Raw genomic sequence first — 16164 nt, 5'->3', positions numbered from 1 at the left:
TATTTATTTCAGAGAGAGACAGACACAGGGCATGAGTGAGGGAGGGGCAGAGAGAGAGGGAGACACAGAATCGGAAGCAGGCTCCAGGCTCCGAGCTGTCAGCACAGAGTCCGACGTGGGGCTCGGACCCAAGAACCGCGAGATCATGACCTGAGCTGAATTCAGATGCTTAACCGACTGAGCCACCCAGGTGCCCCATCCAATGGGTTTATTTCACAGGTTAGATCCTACATCCTGGATCCCGGCCACCCCTGCGTTCCCTCCCGGCTGTCTGGCCACACTAGGAGTTGTGTGCCATCCGCCCAGCCCAAATCTCCTCGATAGTAGGCGGGTTTCCCCAAGAGCACCCCAAACTTTCAGACCGTGCTGCTCTGCTTCACTGGATTCCGGGATCCCCGTCCTGCTCTGTCCCTGGCTGCAAATGTGGAGATCGGGCAGAGGAGGGTCCTTGGGCATCGTCGTCAGCTTGGAGCTAAGGTGCTCTTCCCGAGTTCCTGCCCTTTGCCGAGCGCTCCAGACGGCTGCAGGGTGGGGGGCCCTTTGTTCGTAAAGCTGATTATGTCACCTGCAATCCACGTTGTTCTCACTGGGCACGAAAACTTATGACACCCTTCGGCTTTTGGTGTCAGGATTACCTGGTTCATTGTTTTCCTGTGGTGCTGCTCCAAGGCAAGGGTAGGGCTGGAATGCGCACATGCCCTTGTGCATTTTGTTGGTTAATGGGAGCCACCGCTCAGCTTCTCTTAGTTGTGGAACAGAGTGACAGGATGCCGGTCCAGTAGGGGCCACAGGGGACTAGCTAACACGTGGGTCCCTTCTGCTCGATTCCTGGATGAACCTTGATTTTGGGGTCTCTTCGGTTGGACACGAGTCAAGACTCCAGCCTAGGACGGTCGCTTAGGTTATCAGACACCTGCAGGGCAAGGTCTTGGACTCACAGTCAAGAGAACCCTTGCTGGTGCGCCTGGGCAGCTCAGTTGGTGAAGCGTCTGACTTTGGCTCAGGTCATGATCTTGTGGTTCGTGGGTTTGAGCCCTGCGCCGGGCTCTGTGCTGATGGCTCAGAGCCTGGAGCTTGCTTCGGGTTCTGTGTCTCCCTCTCTCTCTGCCCCTCTCTGTCTCTGCTTCTCTCTCAAAAATAAATAAACATTAACAACAACAACAAAGGAACCCTTGGTAAGTGAGACTGGGCGCGGGCTGCCTCGCTGGTGCCCGCACTACCCTTACTGGTGTATCACAAACATTCTCTTTTCCTGTGAAGGATCGCCTTTTGCGAGAACTCATCGCTGGGTTCACAGATACGCCAGTTTCGGTACCCGGAGGGTTTCTGGGCTGGCAGGAAGTGGAGACACAGCTGGCGGACGTGGGCCTGTCCTGCACGCGGCTCTTCCGGGTGCTGGGAGCTGCCGGCTCACCTGGGAACAGTGACCTTGCCGGTGACTGTGAGGACCAGCTTCTCGCTGCAGCGTAAGTTTGTATGAGATGGGAAACCCGCGAACAGTTGGAAACCACGTGATTCCCACCCCTGCTTCTCTGAAGTGATGGATCAGTGTGGTGTGTTCTACTTCTATGAATAGGGGGATGTATACATTTTGTTTAAATGTTTATTATTTATTCTTGAGAGAGAAAGAAACTGAGCTAGAGTGGGGGAGGGACAGAGAGAGAGGGAGACACAGAATCCGAAGCAGCTCCAGGCTCCGAGCAGTCAGCACAGAGCCCGACACGGGGCTCGAACTCACGGACCGTGAGATCACGACCTGAGCTTAGTTAGGTGCTGAACCGACTGAGCCACCCAGGCACCCCTTTTAATTTTTTTTTAAACATTTATTCATTTTTCAAAGTGAGAGATGCAGAGCGTGAGCAGGGGAAGGGCAGAGAGAGAGAGGGAGACACAGAATCCGAAGCAGGTTCCAGGCTCTGAGCTGTCAGCACAGGGCCCGACACGGGGCTCAAACCCAAGCACCTGAGATCATGACCTGAGCTGAAGTCAGACACTTAACTGACTGAGCCATCCAGATGCCCCTAATTTTTTGTTTTTATCTAAAGAAGTACTAACCTCTTTGGTACTTTTGGAAAGCATTTAAAAATACAAAATATCAAACAGTTCTTTTAATGTTTTGCCATTGGCTTAATCTTCCATGAGATTCTTAGCCTCCCAGAGGATGTCATGTGTCTTTTTGTTTTTCTTTTGATTTGCTGTGTCTTACATTTCCTGTATTATTGTGAAAGATTTTCCCTTTTTTTTAAGTTTATTTATGTATTTTAAGAGAGAGAGAGAGTGCAAGCAGGGGAGGGACAGAGAGAGAGGGAGAGAGTCCCAAGCAGGGTCTTGATCCTGCAGAGTGTAAAGTGGTCTTGATCTTACGAACCATGAGATCATGACCTGAGTCAAGATGTAGAGTCAGACACTTAACTGACTGAGCCAGCCATGTGCCCCTTCCCTCGTTTTTCAAATCAGGGTGGGGCAATTCATAAGCAATAAAATACCTATCAAGAAAACTATTGCAAAAAAAAAAACAAAAACAAAACCATTGTGGCGCCTAGGTCGCACAGTCGGTTGAGCGTCCGACTTCGGCTCAGGTCATGGTCTCACGGTTCGTGGGTTCTAGCCCCACATGGGGCTCTGGGCTGACAGCTCAGAGCTTGGAGCCTGCTTTGGATTCTGTGTCTCCTTCTCTCTCTGCCCCTTCCCTGCTCTCTCTCTCTCTCAAAAATAAATAAACATTAAAAAAAAAACTATTGCAAAGGTTCTAATTTCTGACATGAGTGGACTGCCGGGCACTTGTGTACATTTGCGTTTGGATGAATTTATAACGATCTGTCTTCTGGAAAACAGTGATCACATGTCAGCCTTCTCTGGATTCTTTTTGGTTGCAGGGTGTTTCATAGTCTGGAGCAGGTGCAGTTGTCCCTGGAAGAAACATCCTACTGGAAAGCCTTTGAGGGGTTTATCAGGAAGACCTGTGAACTGGTCCGCTACGTGAATGCGCCAGAAAGTGTCCAGAACGGTCTATCTGGTGAGTCCGTGGTGCTCCCTGCAGGCCCGTCGGAGCGCCCTTGAACAATGTTGTTCCTAAGTGACACCCCTATTTAACAAAGGGGACCTAAACGCAGAGGCTGGCCAGGTACAATTTGCCATTCTGATGGCCACATTTGAGCCTCTGCCGTCCGTTATGGTGAGACCAGGGGTCCTGGTGTGACTGGTTATGCCAGAAGTTTCCGCTGGTGACCGGTTTTCCTCTCAGAACTGTCCCGGTTCAGCTGAGGAACGTGTGTGTGCAGACCAGGTGTGATGGTCCCGGAGGAGTGCAGATGTACCGCCCGTGGGGTCCTGTCACTCACCCTGCACACTGGGGAGAGCACCCCCCGTCCAGCCAGCTCCCCTCTTCCTGCACCGTCCTCAACACCAAAAATCCCCTCGAATATGGATTTTACGAATTTGTGGCTGCATCACCCCCAGGAAGTCATTCTCTTGTCCCTGAGAGTGACTGAGAAGATGCCACCAGGGTGGGGCTGGTGTTTCTGACTCTTCCTGGTCGGGAGCTGGTGGTCCGTGTCTGGCTCTCTTTGGGGATCGGCTTGCTCTGGTCGTCCGTGTGTTGTGCGCGCTCCAGCCTCCCCTCGGGACCCCTGCTGCTTCCACTTGGGGTGGGGAGGGGAGTATCCTATTCCTTTCCTGTGGCCATGTCCACCTAATCTTTCCTTCCTCCCTCCTCAGATGGCTGCTTTTTTTTTTTTTTTTTTTGCTTTTATTTAAATTCCATTTGGTTAACATACAGTGTAACATTAATTTCTCGTGTGCAATGTAGTCATTCAACACCTGCATACGTCACCCGGTGCTCATCACGTGTGCCCTCCCCCATCCCCCGGCCCTCCTCCCCTTTGGTGACCATCTGTTTGTTCTCTGCAGTTACGAGTCTGTTTCTTGGTGTCTCTCTCTTTCCCCATGCTTGTTGTTTTGTTTCTTAAGTTCCACATAATGCATGAGATCATATGGTAATTGTCTTTCTCCGATGATGTATTTGGCTTAGCATTAAACTCTAGCTCCATCCATGTCCTTGCAAATGGCAGGATTTCATTCTTCTTGATGGCTGAGTAATATTCCATTGAATATATGTAAACCACATCTTTATCCATTCATTAGTCCATGGACATTTGGGCTTAGTCCATCATTTGGCTATTGTTGATAGTGCTGCTATGAATCTTTTCTATTTAAGTTCATTTTATTTATTTTGAGAGAGAGAGAGAGAGCACGTGTGCACACAAATGTTGGAGACGCAGAGAGAGAGTGTGCGAGAGAATCCCAAGCAGGCTCTGCGCTGTCAGCCCCCTCCCACGAACCGTGAGATCATGACCTGAACTGAAATCAAGAGTTGGACACTTAACCAGCTGAGCCACCCAGGCACCCCGATAATGATGTTCTAAATATCGGGGTGCATGTGCCCCTTGATTTCTGTATTTTTGTATCTTTGGGGTAAATACCTAGTAGCACAATTGCTGGATCGTAGGGCAGGTCTATTTTTTAAGTTTTTGAGGAATCTCCATACTCAAACTGCTACTTTTAGAGGCTGGCAGAGAACCCCCTCTCTGTGGGTGTCGGCATCAAACCCGCTGGCCGCACGTCGGGTCTCTGATGTGCTGCAGGGCGCACTGAACTCTGTACTTGGTGCGGCCTGACTGGGCTGATGGCTGAGCCGCCTCGGTCAGGTGGATGTTCATTCGGTGCAGTAACGTCCGCGCCATTACTTTGCCCTCCTTTTTATCGCCTGCTCTGGATCATTTCCAGAAACACAGGCTACAAGAGCGATATTCAGTATCAGTGGGAAGCTTGGGTCCGGAAGTCTCAGTAGTGTTGAGAATCACCAACCTCTGTTGTGTTTCGTATGAATTGTTTCATCCAACCCTCATGTGAACCGTTGAGTTGGGTTCCATTTTGACTTCATTTTCAGATGGGAATATTGAGGCTCAGGATTACATTCCAGGCCTATATCACAGAACTCCAGGTGTCAAAGGCAGGACACAGTTGTAGGAAGTCTTATTCTGGCCCTGGGGGCTTCACTTCTGTCTGGACAATCCTCAATGGTGGGGGGTCATGCTGCCTGAAGGCGTGTTCCATTACAGAAACACAGCTTCTCAAACAACGGAGTTTTGTGGATTCTCTGTTCCTGTTTCATGGATTTTCCTGATTCATTTCCTATGTCGTGAATGTCCTGCTTTATCTTTATTATTTCCTTCTTTCTACCAAATTTAGTCTGATGTTCTTTTGCTAGCTTCTTGATTTTCAGGTTTTCTTCTTTTCTAATAACTGCTTTTAAGGCTATAAAGTTTCTTCCGCGCAAAGCTCTAATATATTCCACACAGCTAATATGTCATAGTTTTATTATCAATCATTTCGAAATTTATTATGATTTCAGTGTTTTGCTTAATTTCCACTAACATGTCCCGTTTGGGGACATTTCGAGTTACTTCAAAAAAAACCCTCTGAATTTCTAGCCCAATTTAATGAAAGAACATACTCAATGTTTTAGTCTTGGGAATTTGTTGAGATATGCTTTATGGCTCAGGTGATTTTGCTAAATGTATGTGCTTTTTGAAAGAACGTCAATTCTGTCGTTGTTGGGTGTAGTCGTTATAGGTATTAATTAGGTCAAGTTTGTTAATCTTCTGTGGCTTACCTATTATCTGCCTGTTTTATCAGTTGCTGATAAAGGGGAGGTAAAATTTCCCACAGAGGTGGTAAATTTGTCTCTTTTCCTTTTAGCATTGTTACTTTTGCTTTATGTCATTTAAGTTACATCATTAGGTACAAAAAGTTTGGAACTGACATATATTCTTATCAAATGGGCTCTTTTAACATTAGGGAATGATACTTCCTTTTTTTTCTCTAGCATTGTTTTTGCCTTAAAAAATATACATCATTGAAAAAAATATATGTACATTATTGGGGCGTCTGGGTGGCTCAGTTGGTTGAGCATCTGACTCTTGATCATGATCCCAGGGTCATGATACCAGGGTCATGGGATCAAGCCCCACATCGGGCTCTGTGCTGAACTTGGAGGCTGCTTAAGATTCTCTCTCATTCTGGGGCGCCTGGGTGGCTCAGTTGGTTAAGTGTCCAACTTCAGCTCAGGTCATGATCTCATGGTTCACGAGTTTGAGCCCCAAATCGCGCTTTGCGCTGACAGCTCAGAGCCTGGAGCCTGCTTCAGATTTTGTGTCTCCCTCCCTCTCTGCCCCTCTTCTGCTCAAACTTTGTCTCTCTCTCTCAAAAATAAATAAAAAAAATGTAAAAAGAAGATTCTCTCTCTCTCTCTCTCTCTTTCTCTGCCTCTCTCCCCACTCACTCTCTCTCTCTCTCAAATACATAAATACATTTGAAAAAATATACATCATTTGTATTGGTATTAATGTTAGTATTTGCTGTAGTCTGAATTCTCAGCTGGGATGTCACTGGGGTTAATTTACTCCTAAGTATTTTATTATTTTTGATGTTATTGTTAATGGACCTGTTTTCTTAATTTCCTTTCATTTTTAAAAAATACTTTGTTTACTTAATTATTTTTAATTTTATTTAAAGTTTATTTATTTATTTTGACAGAGAGAGAGAGAGAGAATGCATGGGGCAGGGACAGAGAGAGAGAGAGAGAGAGAGAGAGAGAGAGAATCCCAAGCTGGCTCCATGCTGTCAGTGCAGAGCCCGATGTGGGGCTAGATCTCATAAACCATGAGATTATGACTTGAGCCGAAGTCAAGAGTTGGGTGCTTAACTGATTGAGCCACTCAGGTGCCCCTAAAGGCTTTATTTTTAAGTAATCCCTATACCTAATGTTGGGCTCGAACTCATAACCCCACAATCAAGAGTCTCATTCTCTACTGACTGAGCCAGCAAAGGGACTTTTAATTTCCTTTCCATATTATTCATTGTTAGTGTTTAAAAATACAACTGATCTTTGCATGTTGATTATGAATCCTACAGCTTTGCTGAGTTTGTTTATTGTTTCTACATGTTTTTTGGGTGGATGGGTGGAATATTTAGAATTTTCTATGTATAAGATAATGTCATCTGTGAACAAGGATAATTTTACTTCTTCCTTTCCTATTTGAATATTTTCTATTTCTTTTTCTTGCCTAATTGCTATGGCTAGGACTTCCAGTACTATGTTGAATAGAAGTGGCCACGTCAGGCTCTGTGCTGACAGCTTGGAGCCTGGAGCTTGCTTCAGATTCTGTCTCTCTCTCTCTTTGTTGTCCCCTCCTTCCCCGAAATAAATTAACATTAAAAAAAAGTAAAAAAAAAAAAAAAAAGAAGAAGAAATGGCAAAAGGGATCTCTCTCTCTCTACTTTTTTTTCTGTCTTTTCTGTCTTTTTTTTCCTTTATGGTATAGTCTGGATAGTTCTCTCTGACTTATTTTCTAGTTCACTGATCCTTTCTTAAGAATGCATTTCATCTACCATTAAGCTTAGTCATTGACTTCTCAATTTCAGTTATTGCAATAAGTTCTAGAGTTTCAATTTGATATTTTTATAAGTTTTATTAAAAAACATGCCTGATAACTCCAATAATTGGATCTCTTGAGTATCTATTTCTATTGTATGAATTTCTTCTTTGTATCACTTCTTATGTTTTTTATGTACTTATTTTTCAATGTTTATTTTTGAGAGAAAGAGAGTGAGTGAGCAAGGGGCAGAGAGGGGGGCGGACAGAGGATCCAAAGCAGTCTCTGTGCTGACAGCAGAAAGCCCGATGTGGGGCTCAAACTCAAGAACTGTGAGATCATGACCTGGGCTGAAGTCCACTGAGCCCCCAGGTGCCCCTATGTGCTTGGTTTTGACTCTATTCCAGACATTATGTATTAAAAGTTATGGAGATAATTTGATACTCTGGATGTTTTCCATCCTTCAGATAGGCTTTTTGTTTGTTTGGTTGTTTATTTCAACAGGCATTTAGAGTGGGGGGCATTTCACCTTAATTCAGCTGGAAGTTGCCTCATTTTTTTTGAAGCCTGGTGTCAGTGTCTGTGAGATCTCACCTGTTTGTCATCTGTTCTTACTGCTAGAATGTAGCCCTTTGAGTTCCCAACATGACGCTGTGGTGTTGACCAAAGACATTGTTTCCTTCCTGGCCCTGAATTCCAATTTCTCTCCTTGTTTTGTGAGACTTTGGAAAGTCCCGTTCACTTCTCAGCCCCTTAGCCCTTGCCTTTGTTTTTGGAAGGAGCCGTGGCCTTCGATGGAGAAGTGGCTTTAGGGGGCTTCATTTCAGCTGCCTTTTGGATCCGGGCCCCACAAATACTCATGGCCTTGAAAGTTGTCTGATGCCTTCAACGGCTTTAAAAATCTTTAAAATACATGATCTATCTTTTCTAGATGTTTCTAGTGGAAAGGTTGGGCTAATACAGTCTGGCCCTGCCATCTGCAGAACTGCCCATTCCTGTTCTTGTTCAAGGCTGGTGTGCGTGTCCCCAACCCGTGGGTGACAGAGCAAGGCTTCTGCCTGTGGCTTGCGGTTGAGTCCTGGCAAGCTCTTGGGGGGTGAAGAGTGAGCTGGTAAAGGACTTGGATGTTGGAGGCAACCTGGTTAGTTTCATGTCTTGGCTCTGCCACCGACTGGCCGTCAGGTTGGGAATTTCAGCTTCGTCACCCATAAGTGGGCACAATCATATGAGGACTTAGCAAGTGACTTCTTAGCAGAGTGTGTGAAGTGTGTTGCATGTGAAGCACACTGAAGAATAAACATTAAAGTGTGTGTTCCCTGGTGTGCCGGGAGCGCACTCTTTTGCATCAGGCGCCATAGGGGAAAGTGCTTCCACAAGGCAGAAGCAATCGATTCAGGGGCGAGTTCAGGGCGCCTTTCGAGGAGGAGGAGGAGATTTTTTTTTCTAATTTAATTTTTAGTTGTATCAAATTAACACTTAGAATAAGGTTAAAAGGTCAAGTATGGGACACAATGAAGACAGAGGTCCTCTTTTCAACCCTCTCGCATTCCATTGAGGCAACCTCATTCAGCTCGGCGTTTTGATCTGTGTCTTTCTAAATACCGTGCCTGACCTATAAATGCTTGATTTTTTAAATAGTGAGCTACTGTTTGTTGACTTCCCACACGGAAGGTGAGGACTACTCCTTCTTTTTTCTTTTTTTAAAGACTTCATTTTTTAAATAATCTCTATGTCCAACGTGGGAACCTCGAGATCAAGAGTTGCATATTCTACTGACTGAGCCAGATGGGGGCTGGCTACTCCTTCTATGTGTCCCTCTTTTCCATATGGGTTTATTTCCCCATCTTACCAATGTGGTTTTATCACATTCTGGCTAATTGAACATGAAGGGTTTAGGGAGCTAGTTCCACGTGAATTGTGCTCGTGTCTCAACCGTGTGGCAAATCGTGAATACGTACACTTTCTTGTACGCCATTTTGTCTTTCCTGAGTTGATGATTGTCTCGTCCTTTCCACCTGTGAGGTTTTACCTCTTGGGCATTTAGCCCAAGTTTTCGAAACCTGTCAAATAATAGCAATATGGTCAAAAATATGAGCTGGTCCATACATGTCCTCTTTTTTGGTCCTTTTAGCTTCACCCTCTTTGGTCTTTGCATTTGGTTTTTGTAGTTTGGTGGTCCTCAAGGACTGGGCATCCCTTCCTGGGAATAACTTTGCCTTTATCCCTTTGCTTTTCTGTGTTGGAACCCTGCTACCTGCGTCTCATGTTTTCTCTTTCTTGGTTTGCTGTCTTGTTCTAGACAAGCGGCCTGGCGGGGGTGATGGAGGGGATGTGGGTCAGCATTCCTCTTTGTTCGCAGTGTCGTCCAATCTATTCTCAGTCCCCCTAGCCCTGCGCCCCCTGTCAAAGTCATGTGCAGACGCTTGTCCCTCCGGCGCAGGGGACTTGTGGACTTTCCGCAAAGAAGGTCCGCTCCCCTTTCCTCGTCCTCTCCCTCTGCAGGCGGGAGCTGAAGCCCCTGTTTCCCCGCCAATGCTGAGGCCTCTTGTCCACTTCCTTTCCTGCTTCTTGGTGCCGATCGCTCCCATCGGCTGTTGCTCTCTTTCTCCTCTTCCTATCCACGGGATTACTCACTGTGTTCTCTGCTGCCATTTCAGGGATGCTTTGGGAACGAATAGAGATGAATGCACGTGTCCAACCTTCCATGCCGTCAGGGAAAACCTTGGACAGGTACCCTGGAGGTGGTCCAGAAAAGGCTCGATGTCTGCTGAGCTAGGCTGTTGTAAAGCTCAACGGCTACAAGGATGCGGATCACTGTTAACCAGAGATCCCAGGGCTACATGGAAAGTCTCAAGAGAGTTCTGGTAGTGGGGAGATGGACAGTCTAGACATGGGTGTCAGCTCAGGGTGCTGGGGCACAGAGCAGGTGATGACAAGTAACGGGCAGGACGTGAGTTGTTTGCACTTAGAGAGTGTGGAGAATTTGGCGGGTAGAAAACTATGAGGGAAAAGGGGTCAAATTCTTAAAAAAAAATTTTTTTTAAGTTTATTCATCTTTGAGAGACAGGGAGAGACAGAGCATGAGTGGGGAAGGGGTAGAGAGAGGGAGACACAGAATCCAAAGCAGGCTCCAGGCTCCGAGCTGTCAGCGTGGAGCCCAACACGGGGCTCGAACCCACAAACTGTGAGATTGTGGCCTGAGCTGAAGTCAGCTGCTTAACTGACTAAGCCACCCAGGTGCCCTGGACTTGGACAGATGGCTCTTGGAGGCCGATGAGCTCGGTAACAAACATTGCTTCTGGTGCAGAGTTTAGTGAGCAGGTCACTTGGGCTTCCATTGTAACCAGTTTTCTCCTTGGGAAAACAGGGATTATCTGGCCTGCTTTATCGGGTTCTTATGAGGACGAAATCAGATAATGTGTGTAAATGGCTAGCACGGGAGTTGTAGGCCATTGCGTGAGGCATTCCTTTCCTTCTGCACAGAAATGAGTGCCAGCATTATAATGAGTCACAGACAGCAGCCAGGGAGTGGACTCTCGTGGATTATGTTTTCTTCTTTTGTTTAGAAAACTTGTTCGACGTGGCTTGGTTTTTTGGTAGCATTACACTTTCGAAAATCTGTTATGAATCACACACACCTGTGCTGATTTTCACGATTGTTACTACCTTCTTTTTCCCCGTGTGATTTCGCTTGTGAAATAGATGCCAGAAAGGTTAAATTACTTGCCTCAAATTAGGATTTTTCTTTTTTTAATGTTGATTTGTTTATTTTTTTTATTTATTATTTAAAAAAAATTTTTTTTAACGTTTATTTATTTTTGAGACAGAGAGAGACAGAGCATGAAGTGGGGAGGGGCAGAGAGAGAAGGAGACACAGAATCGGAAGCAGTCTCCAGGCTCTGAGCCATCAGCCCAGAGCCCGACGCGGGGCTCGAACTCACGGACTGCGAGATCGTGACCTGAGCTGAAGTCGGACGCTTAACTGACTGCGCCACCCAGGCGCCCCTATTTCTTATTTAAAAAAAATTTTTTTTAACGTTTATTTATTTTTGAGACAGAGAGAGATAGAGCATGATCAGGGGAGGGTCAGAGAGAGAGGGAGACACAGAATCTGAAACAGGCTCCAAGTTCTGAGCTGTCAGCACAGAGCCTGATGCGGGGCTCGAACCCACGAACCGTGAGATCGTGACCTGAGCTGAAGTCGGACGCTTAGCCGACTGAGCCACCCAGGCGCCCCTGATTTGTTTATTTTGAGACAGAGAGAGCTCATGAACGAGCAGGGGTGGCACAGAGAGAGGGGGAGAGAGAGGACCCCAAGCAGGCTCAGAGCCATCAGCGCAGAGCCCAATGCGGGGCTCGATCTCACAAACTGTAAGATCATGACCTGAGCCGAAATCAAGAGTCAGATGCTTAACCGACTCAGCCAACCAGGTGCCCCAAGAGAGAGAGAATCTTAAGCAGGTTCCACATCCAGTGCAGAGCCCAACTCAGGCTCGATTCCACGACCCTGGGATCATGAGCTGAGCCGAAATCAAGTCGAATGCTCCACTGACTGAGCCACCCAGGCGCCCCAGCAACTACAAGTTTTAAATTAGGTCTACGATGAATTCTGAGATAATTTTTGTATATGATGTTGGTGTACACTGAGTATTATTTTTTTGCATATGGAGATCCAATTGCTTCGGAAAGATTTGTTGTGAAGATTTTCTCCACTGAATTATCTCTGTCCCTTTGTTAAGTAAATTACTCACATGAATGGATCTTTTCTGCCTCTTCTGTTCCAGGGGTGTGTTTGTTGGTCTCTATGCCAATATCACATGACCTCGATTAGTGAAGTTTTAATTTTTGAGTTTTATTGATGTAAGTACTCTTATTTCTATATGTCAGTTATCCATTTATTTAAATAATCTCTAATTTCTACTTAGACATGAACTAATCTCTAATCTCTACACTCAGTTGAGTGTAATATAATAACAATGAGCCAGGTGCCCCTGATTCTTATAGTTTTAGTGTAAGTCTTAGCATCGGTGTTAGCCTTCCTACTTTGTTCTTTTAAAAAATTCTTTTAGGGACGCCTGGGTGGCTCAGTCGGTTAAGCGTCCGACTTCGGCTCAGGTCATGATCTCACGATCCGTGAGTTCGAGCCCCGCGTCGAGCTCTGTGCTGACAGCTCAGAGTCTGGAGCCTGTTTCAGATTCTGTGTCTCCCTCTCTCTCTCTGACCCTCCCCCTGTTCATGCTCTGTCTCTCTCTGTCTCAAAAATAAATAGACGTTAAAAAAAATTTTTTAAAATTGTTCTAGGGGCGCCTGGGTGGCTCAGTCGGTTAAGTGTCTGACTTCGGCTCAGGTCATGATCTTGTGGTTCGTGAGTTCGAGCCCCCGCATCAGGCTTTGTGCTGACAGCTCGGAGCCTGGAACCTGCTTTGGATTCTGTGTCTTCCTCTCTCTGCCTCTCCCCTGCTCACACTCAGTCTCTCTCTCTCTCTCTCAGTAAAATAAATAAACATTAAAATAAAGTGAAATAAAATAAAAAAAAATTGTTTTAGCAGGGCCTGGTTGACTCAGTTAGTGGAGCGTGCGACTCTTGGTCTTGGCATTGTAAGTTCGAGCCCTACGTTGGGTGTACAGATTACTTGAAACAAATCTTGGGGCGCCTGGGTGTCTCAGCCGGTTAAGCTCCAACTCTGGATTTTGGCTCAGGTCATTATCTCTCGCAGTTGATGAGATCGAGCCCTGAGTAGGGCTCTGCATTGACAGCACAGAACCTCTTTGGGATTCTGTCTCTCCTCTCTCTCCACCCCTTCCCCTGCTCACACACTCTCTCTCTCAAAATAAATAAATAAACAATTAAAAAAATAAAATCTTTGAAAAAATTGTTTTAGCTATTCTAGGTCATCTGAATTTTAGAATCTGCCTATCGGTTTCTCAAAATTCTGTTGGAATTTAAACCAGGATTGAGTTGACTCTCTGGATAAATTTAGGGGGAATGACTTCTTAACTACATGTAGTCTTCGGATTCATGAGCACTGTGTATCTCTTCATTTGTTTATGTCTTATTTATTTTCTTCTTTTAAAATTTCTTAATGTTTATTTATTTTTGAGAGAGAGAGAGGCAGAGCATGAGCAGGAGAGGGGCAGAGAGAGAGGGAGACACAGAATCCAAAGCAGATGCCAGGCTCTGAGCTGTCAGCACAGAGCTTGATGTAGGGTTTGAACTCATGAGCCACAAGATCATGACTTGAGCCAAAGTCAGTCGCTTAACTGACTGAGCCACCTAGGCACCCCTGTTTTCTGTTAGTAATTTCATTGTAGTACTCTTCAAATCTTTTCTCAGGTTATCCCTATGTATTTAGCATTTTTGAAGCTTTTGAGATGCTACATTGAGGTGCATAACTAGGATAAGTAAGCCCCTCTTGATAAGATATTTTACCTTTTCATATGTTGTTGGATTCAACTTGCTAAAATTTTGTCTAACATTTTGCATTTGTTCCATGAGGGATGCTGGACTGTAGTTTTCTTTTCCTTTGATGTCTTTGTCTTATTTTGGTATCAAGGAAATCCTGGCCTCATAGAATAAGTTGAGAAGTTTCCTCTCCTTTCCAATTTCCTGGAGGAATTTGTGTAGAATTGGTATTATTTCTCCCTTTAACATTTGGTAGAATTTAGTAGTGAAGCCATCCCGGCCTTTAGTTTTTTTCGTGGGAAGGTTTTTAAACTATACATTCAATTTCCTTAATAGGACTATTCAGGTTATCAGTTTCTTCCTGAGTAAGCTCTGGAAGATGTGTCGTCCAATGAACTTGTCTCTGCCATGTAAATTGTCCACTTTAGTGTCATAGTGTTTTTTTTCCTGCTATTCCATTATCATTCTCTTTTAAGAGATATTTTTTTAAAAGATTTTATTTTTAAGTAATCGCTACACCCAACATGGGGCTCAAACTCCCGACCTTGAGGTCAAGAGTTGCACGTTCTTCTGACAGAGCCAGCAGGTGCCCCCCTTATTATTCTCTTAATATTATAGAATCTGTAGTAATATCACGTCTCATACTTGTTCTCGGTAATTTGTGCCTTTCTTTTTTTCTTGATCACTTTGCTTTAGAGGGTCATCAATACTATTGATCTCAAACAAATAGCCTTTGGTTTTGTTAATTTTTCTGCAATATTTTCCTTTATTCTATTTCCTTAGTTTTCACTTTGATCTTTACTCTTTTCTTTATTCTACTTACTTTAGGTTTAACTAACTTATTTTTTTAATATTTATTTATTTATTTTGAGAGAGAGAGAGTGAGCAGGGGAGAGGCAGAGAGAGAGAGAGAGAATCCCAAGCAGGTTCCTTGCTGTCAGCACAGAGCCTGACATGGGGCTCAATCCCATGAAAATCAAACTGAAATCAAGAGTCAGATGCTTAACTGACTGAGCCACCCAGGCACCCCGAGTTCCACTGACTTTCTAGTTTCTTACCACAGAAGTGGAGGTCATTGATTTGAGACCTTTATACTTTTCCAGTGTAGGTGTTTAATGTATAAATTTCTCCTTGGGTACTTTTTTAGTCATATCCAACAAATACTGCCATTTGGTTCTCTGATATTTATTCAGTTTTAAAATACATTTTCATTTACCTTTTGATTGCTTTTTGGATCCATGAGTTATTTAAAAGTGTGTTATTTAGTTTCCAAAGAGTTGGGATCTTCCAGATACATGTCTGTTAATTGATTTCTAATTTAATTGGTCAATGAACATTCTTTATATGACTAGAATCCTTTTAAGTCTTACTGAGCTCTGTTGTTTGGTCTAGAATATGGTCTGGCATGGCAAATGTTCTGTATGTACTTGAGAATATGTATCATGTTGTTGGCTGGGGTGTCTTAGCTAAATGTCAATTGGATCATGTTGGTTCATGGTGTTCTACAGATCCGTGTCCTTGCTGATGTTTTTTTGTCTTCCTGTCGTATCAGTTATCGGAGGGCGTGTTGGGATCTCTGACGATCACTGTGGGTTTGTTGATTTCTCCTCGTACTTTATATTGGTTTTTGTTTCATGTGCTTTGTATCGCTTTTCGGCCTTTTGGCTAACATGTTTCATGTGCTTTGAGGCTCTGTTATAATGCCCATGAACACTTAGAACTACTCTGTCTTGATTCCTCGATGCCTTAGCAATATAAAATTACAGTGATATTATCATCTGAAGTCTACTTTAGTGCTTTCTTTTGCTTTGTGTTAGGGTGGTATGTCTTTTCTGTCCTTTTTTATTTATGTCTTTCATTTCAAGTGCATTTTCATATGCAACATACAGTTGGGTCTGGTTTTATCCATTCTGAAAAGTTTTGCCTTTTTTTTTTTAATGTTTGCTTAATTTTGACAGTGACATCAAGGGAGAGGCAGAGAGAGAGGGAGACAGAGTATGTGAAGTGGGCTCCGTGCTGACAGCAGAGAGCCCGATACAAGGCTTGAAGTCACAAACTGTGAGATCACGACCTGAGCCAAAATCACTCAGCCGAAATATCCACTCAGATATCCACTCAGAAATATTCACTCAGAGAAATCCTCTGCCCATTTTCAAGTCAGATTTTTTATTGTTGTTGAGTCTTATGAGTTCTGTATATATTTTGGATATTAGCTCCCTATTGCGAATATCATTTGCAAATATCGTCTCCCATTCAGTAGGTTGCCTCTTTGTTTTGTTAGTGATTTCCTTTGCTGTGCAAAAGCTTGTTAGTTTGATGTAGTCC

The 16164-nt window shown here is 44.4% G+C and overlaps 1 protein-coding gene across 1 annotated transcript in view; it reads left to right on the top strand.

Moving 5' to 3' along the window:
• Nucleotides 1-16164, top strand: part of ABCA13 (ATP binding cassette subfamily A member 13) — a 390771-nt gene that overhangs the window by 67948 nt on the left and 306659 nt on the right. Inside the window, exons 14-15 of the mRNA XM_058725626.1 lie at nucleotides 1261-1466; nucleotides 2877-3016. Coding sequence (XP_058581609.1) covers nucleotides 1261-1466; nucleotides 2877-3016 — 346 coding nt within the window. The remainder of the gene's footprint in view (nucleotides 1-1260; nucleotides 1467-2876; nucleotides 3017-16164) is intronic.

This window comes from Neofelis nebulosa, chromosome 4 (assembly GCF_028018385.1).
Source record: "Neofelis nebulosa isolate mNeoNeb1 chromosome 4, mNeoNeb1.pri, whole genome shotgun sequence".
Taxonomy (NCBI): Eukaryota; Metazoa; Chordata; class Mammalia; order Carnivora; family Felidae; genus Neofelis; species Neofelis nebulosa.
The sequence above is the reverse complement of the archived record's forward strand: the minus strand, read 5'-3'. Positions and strand labels throughout refer to the sequence as shown.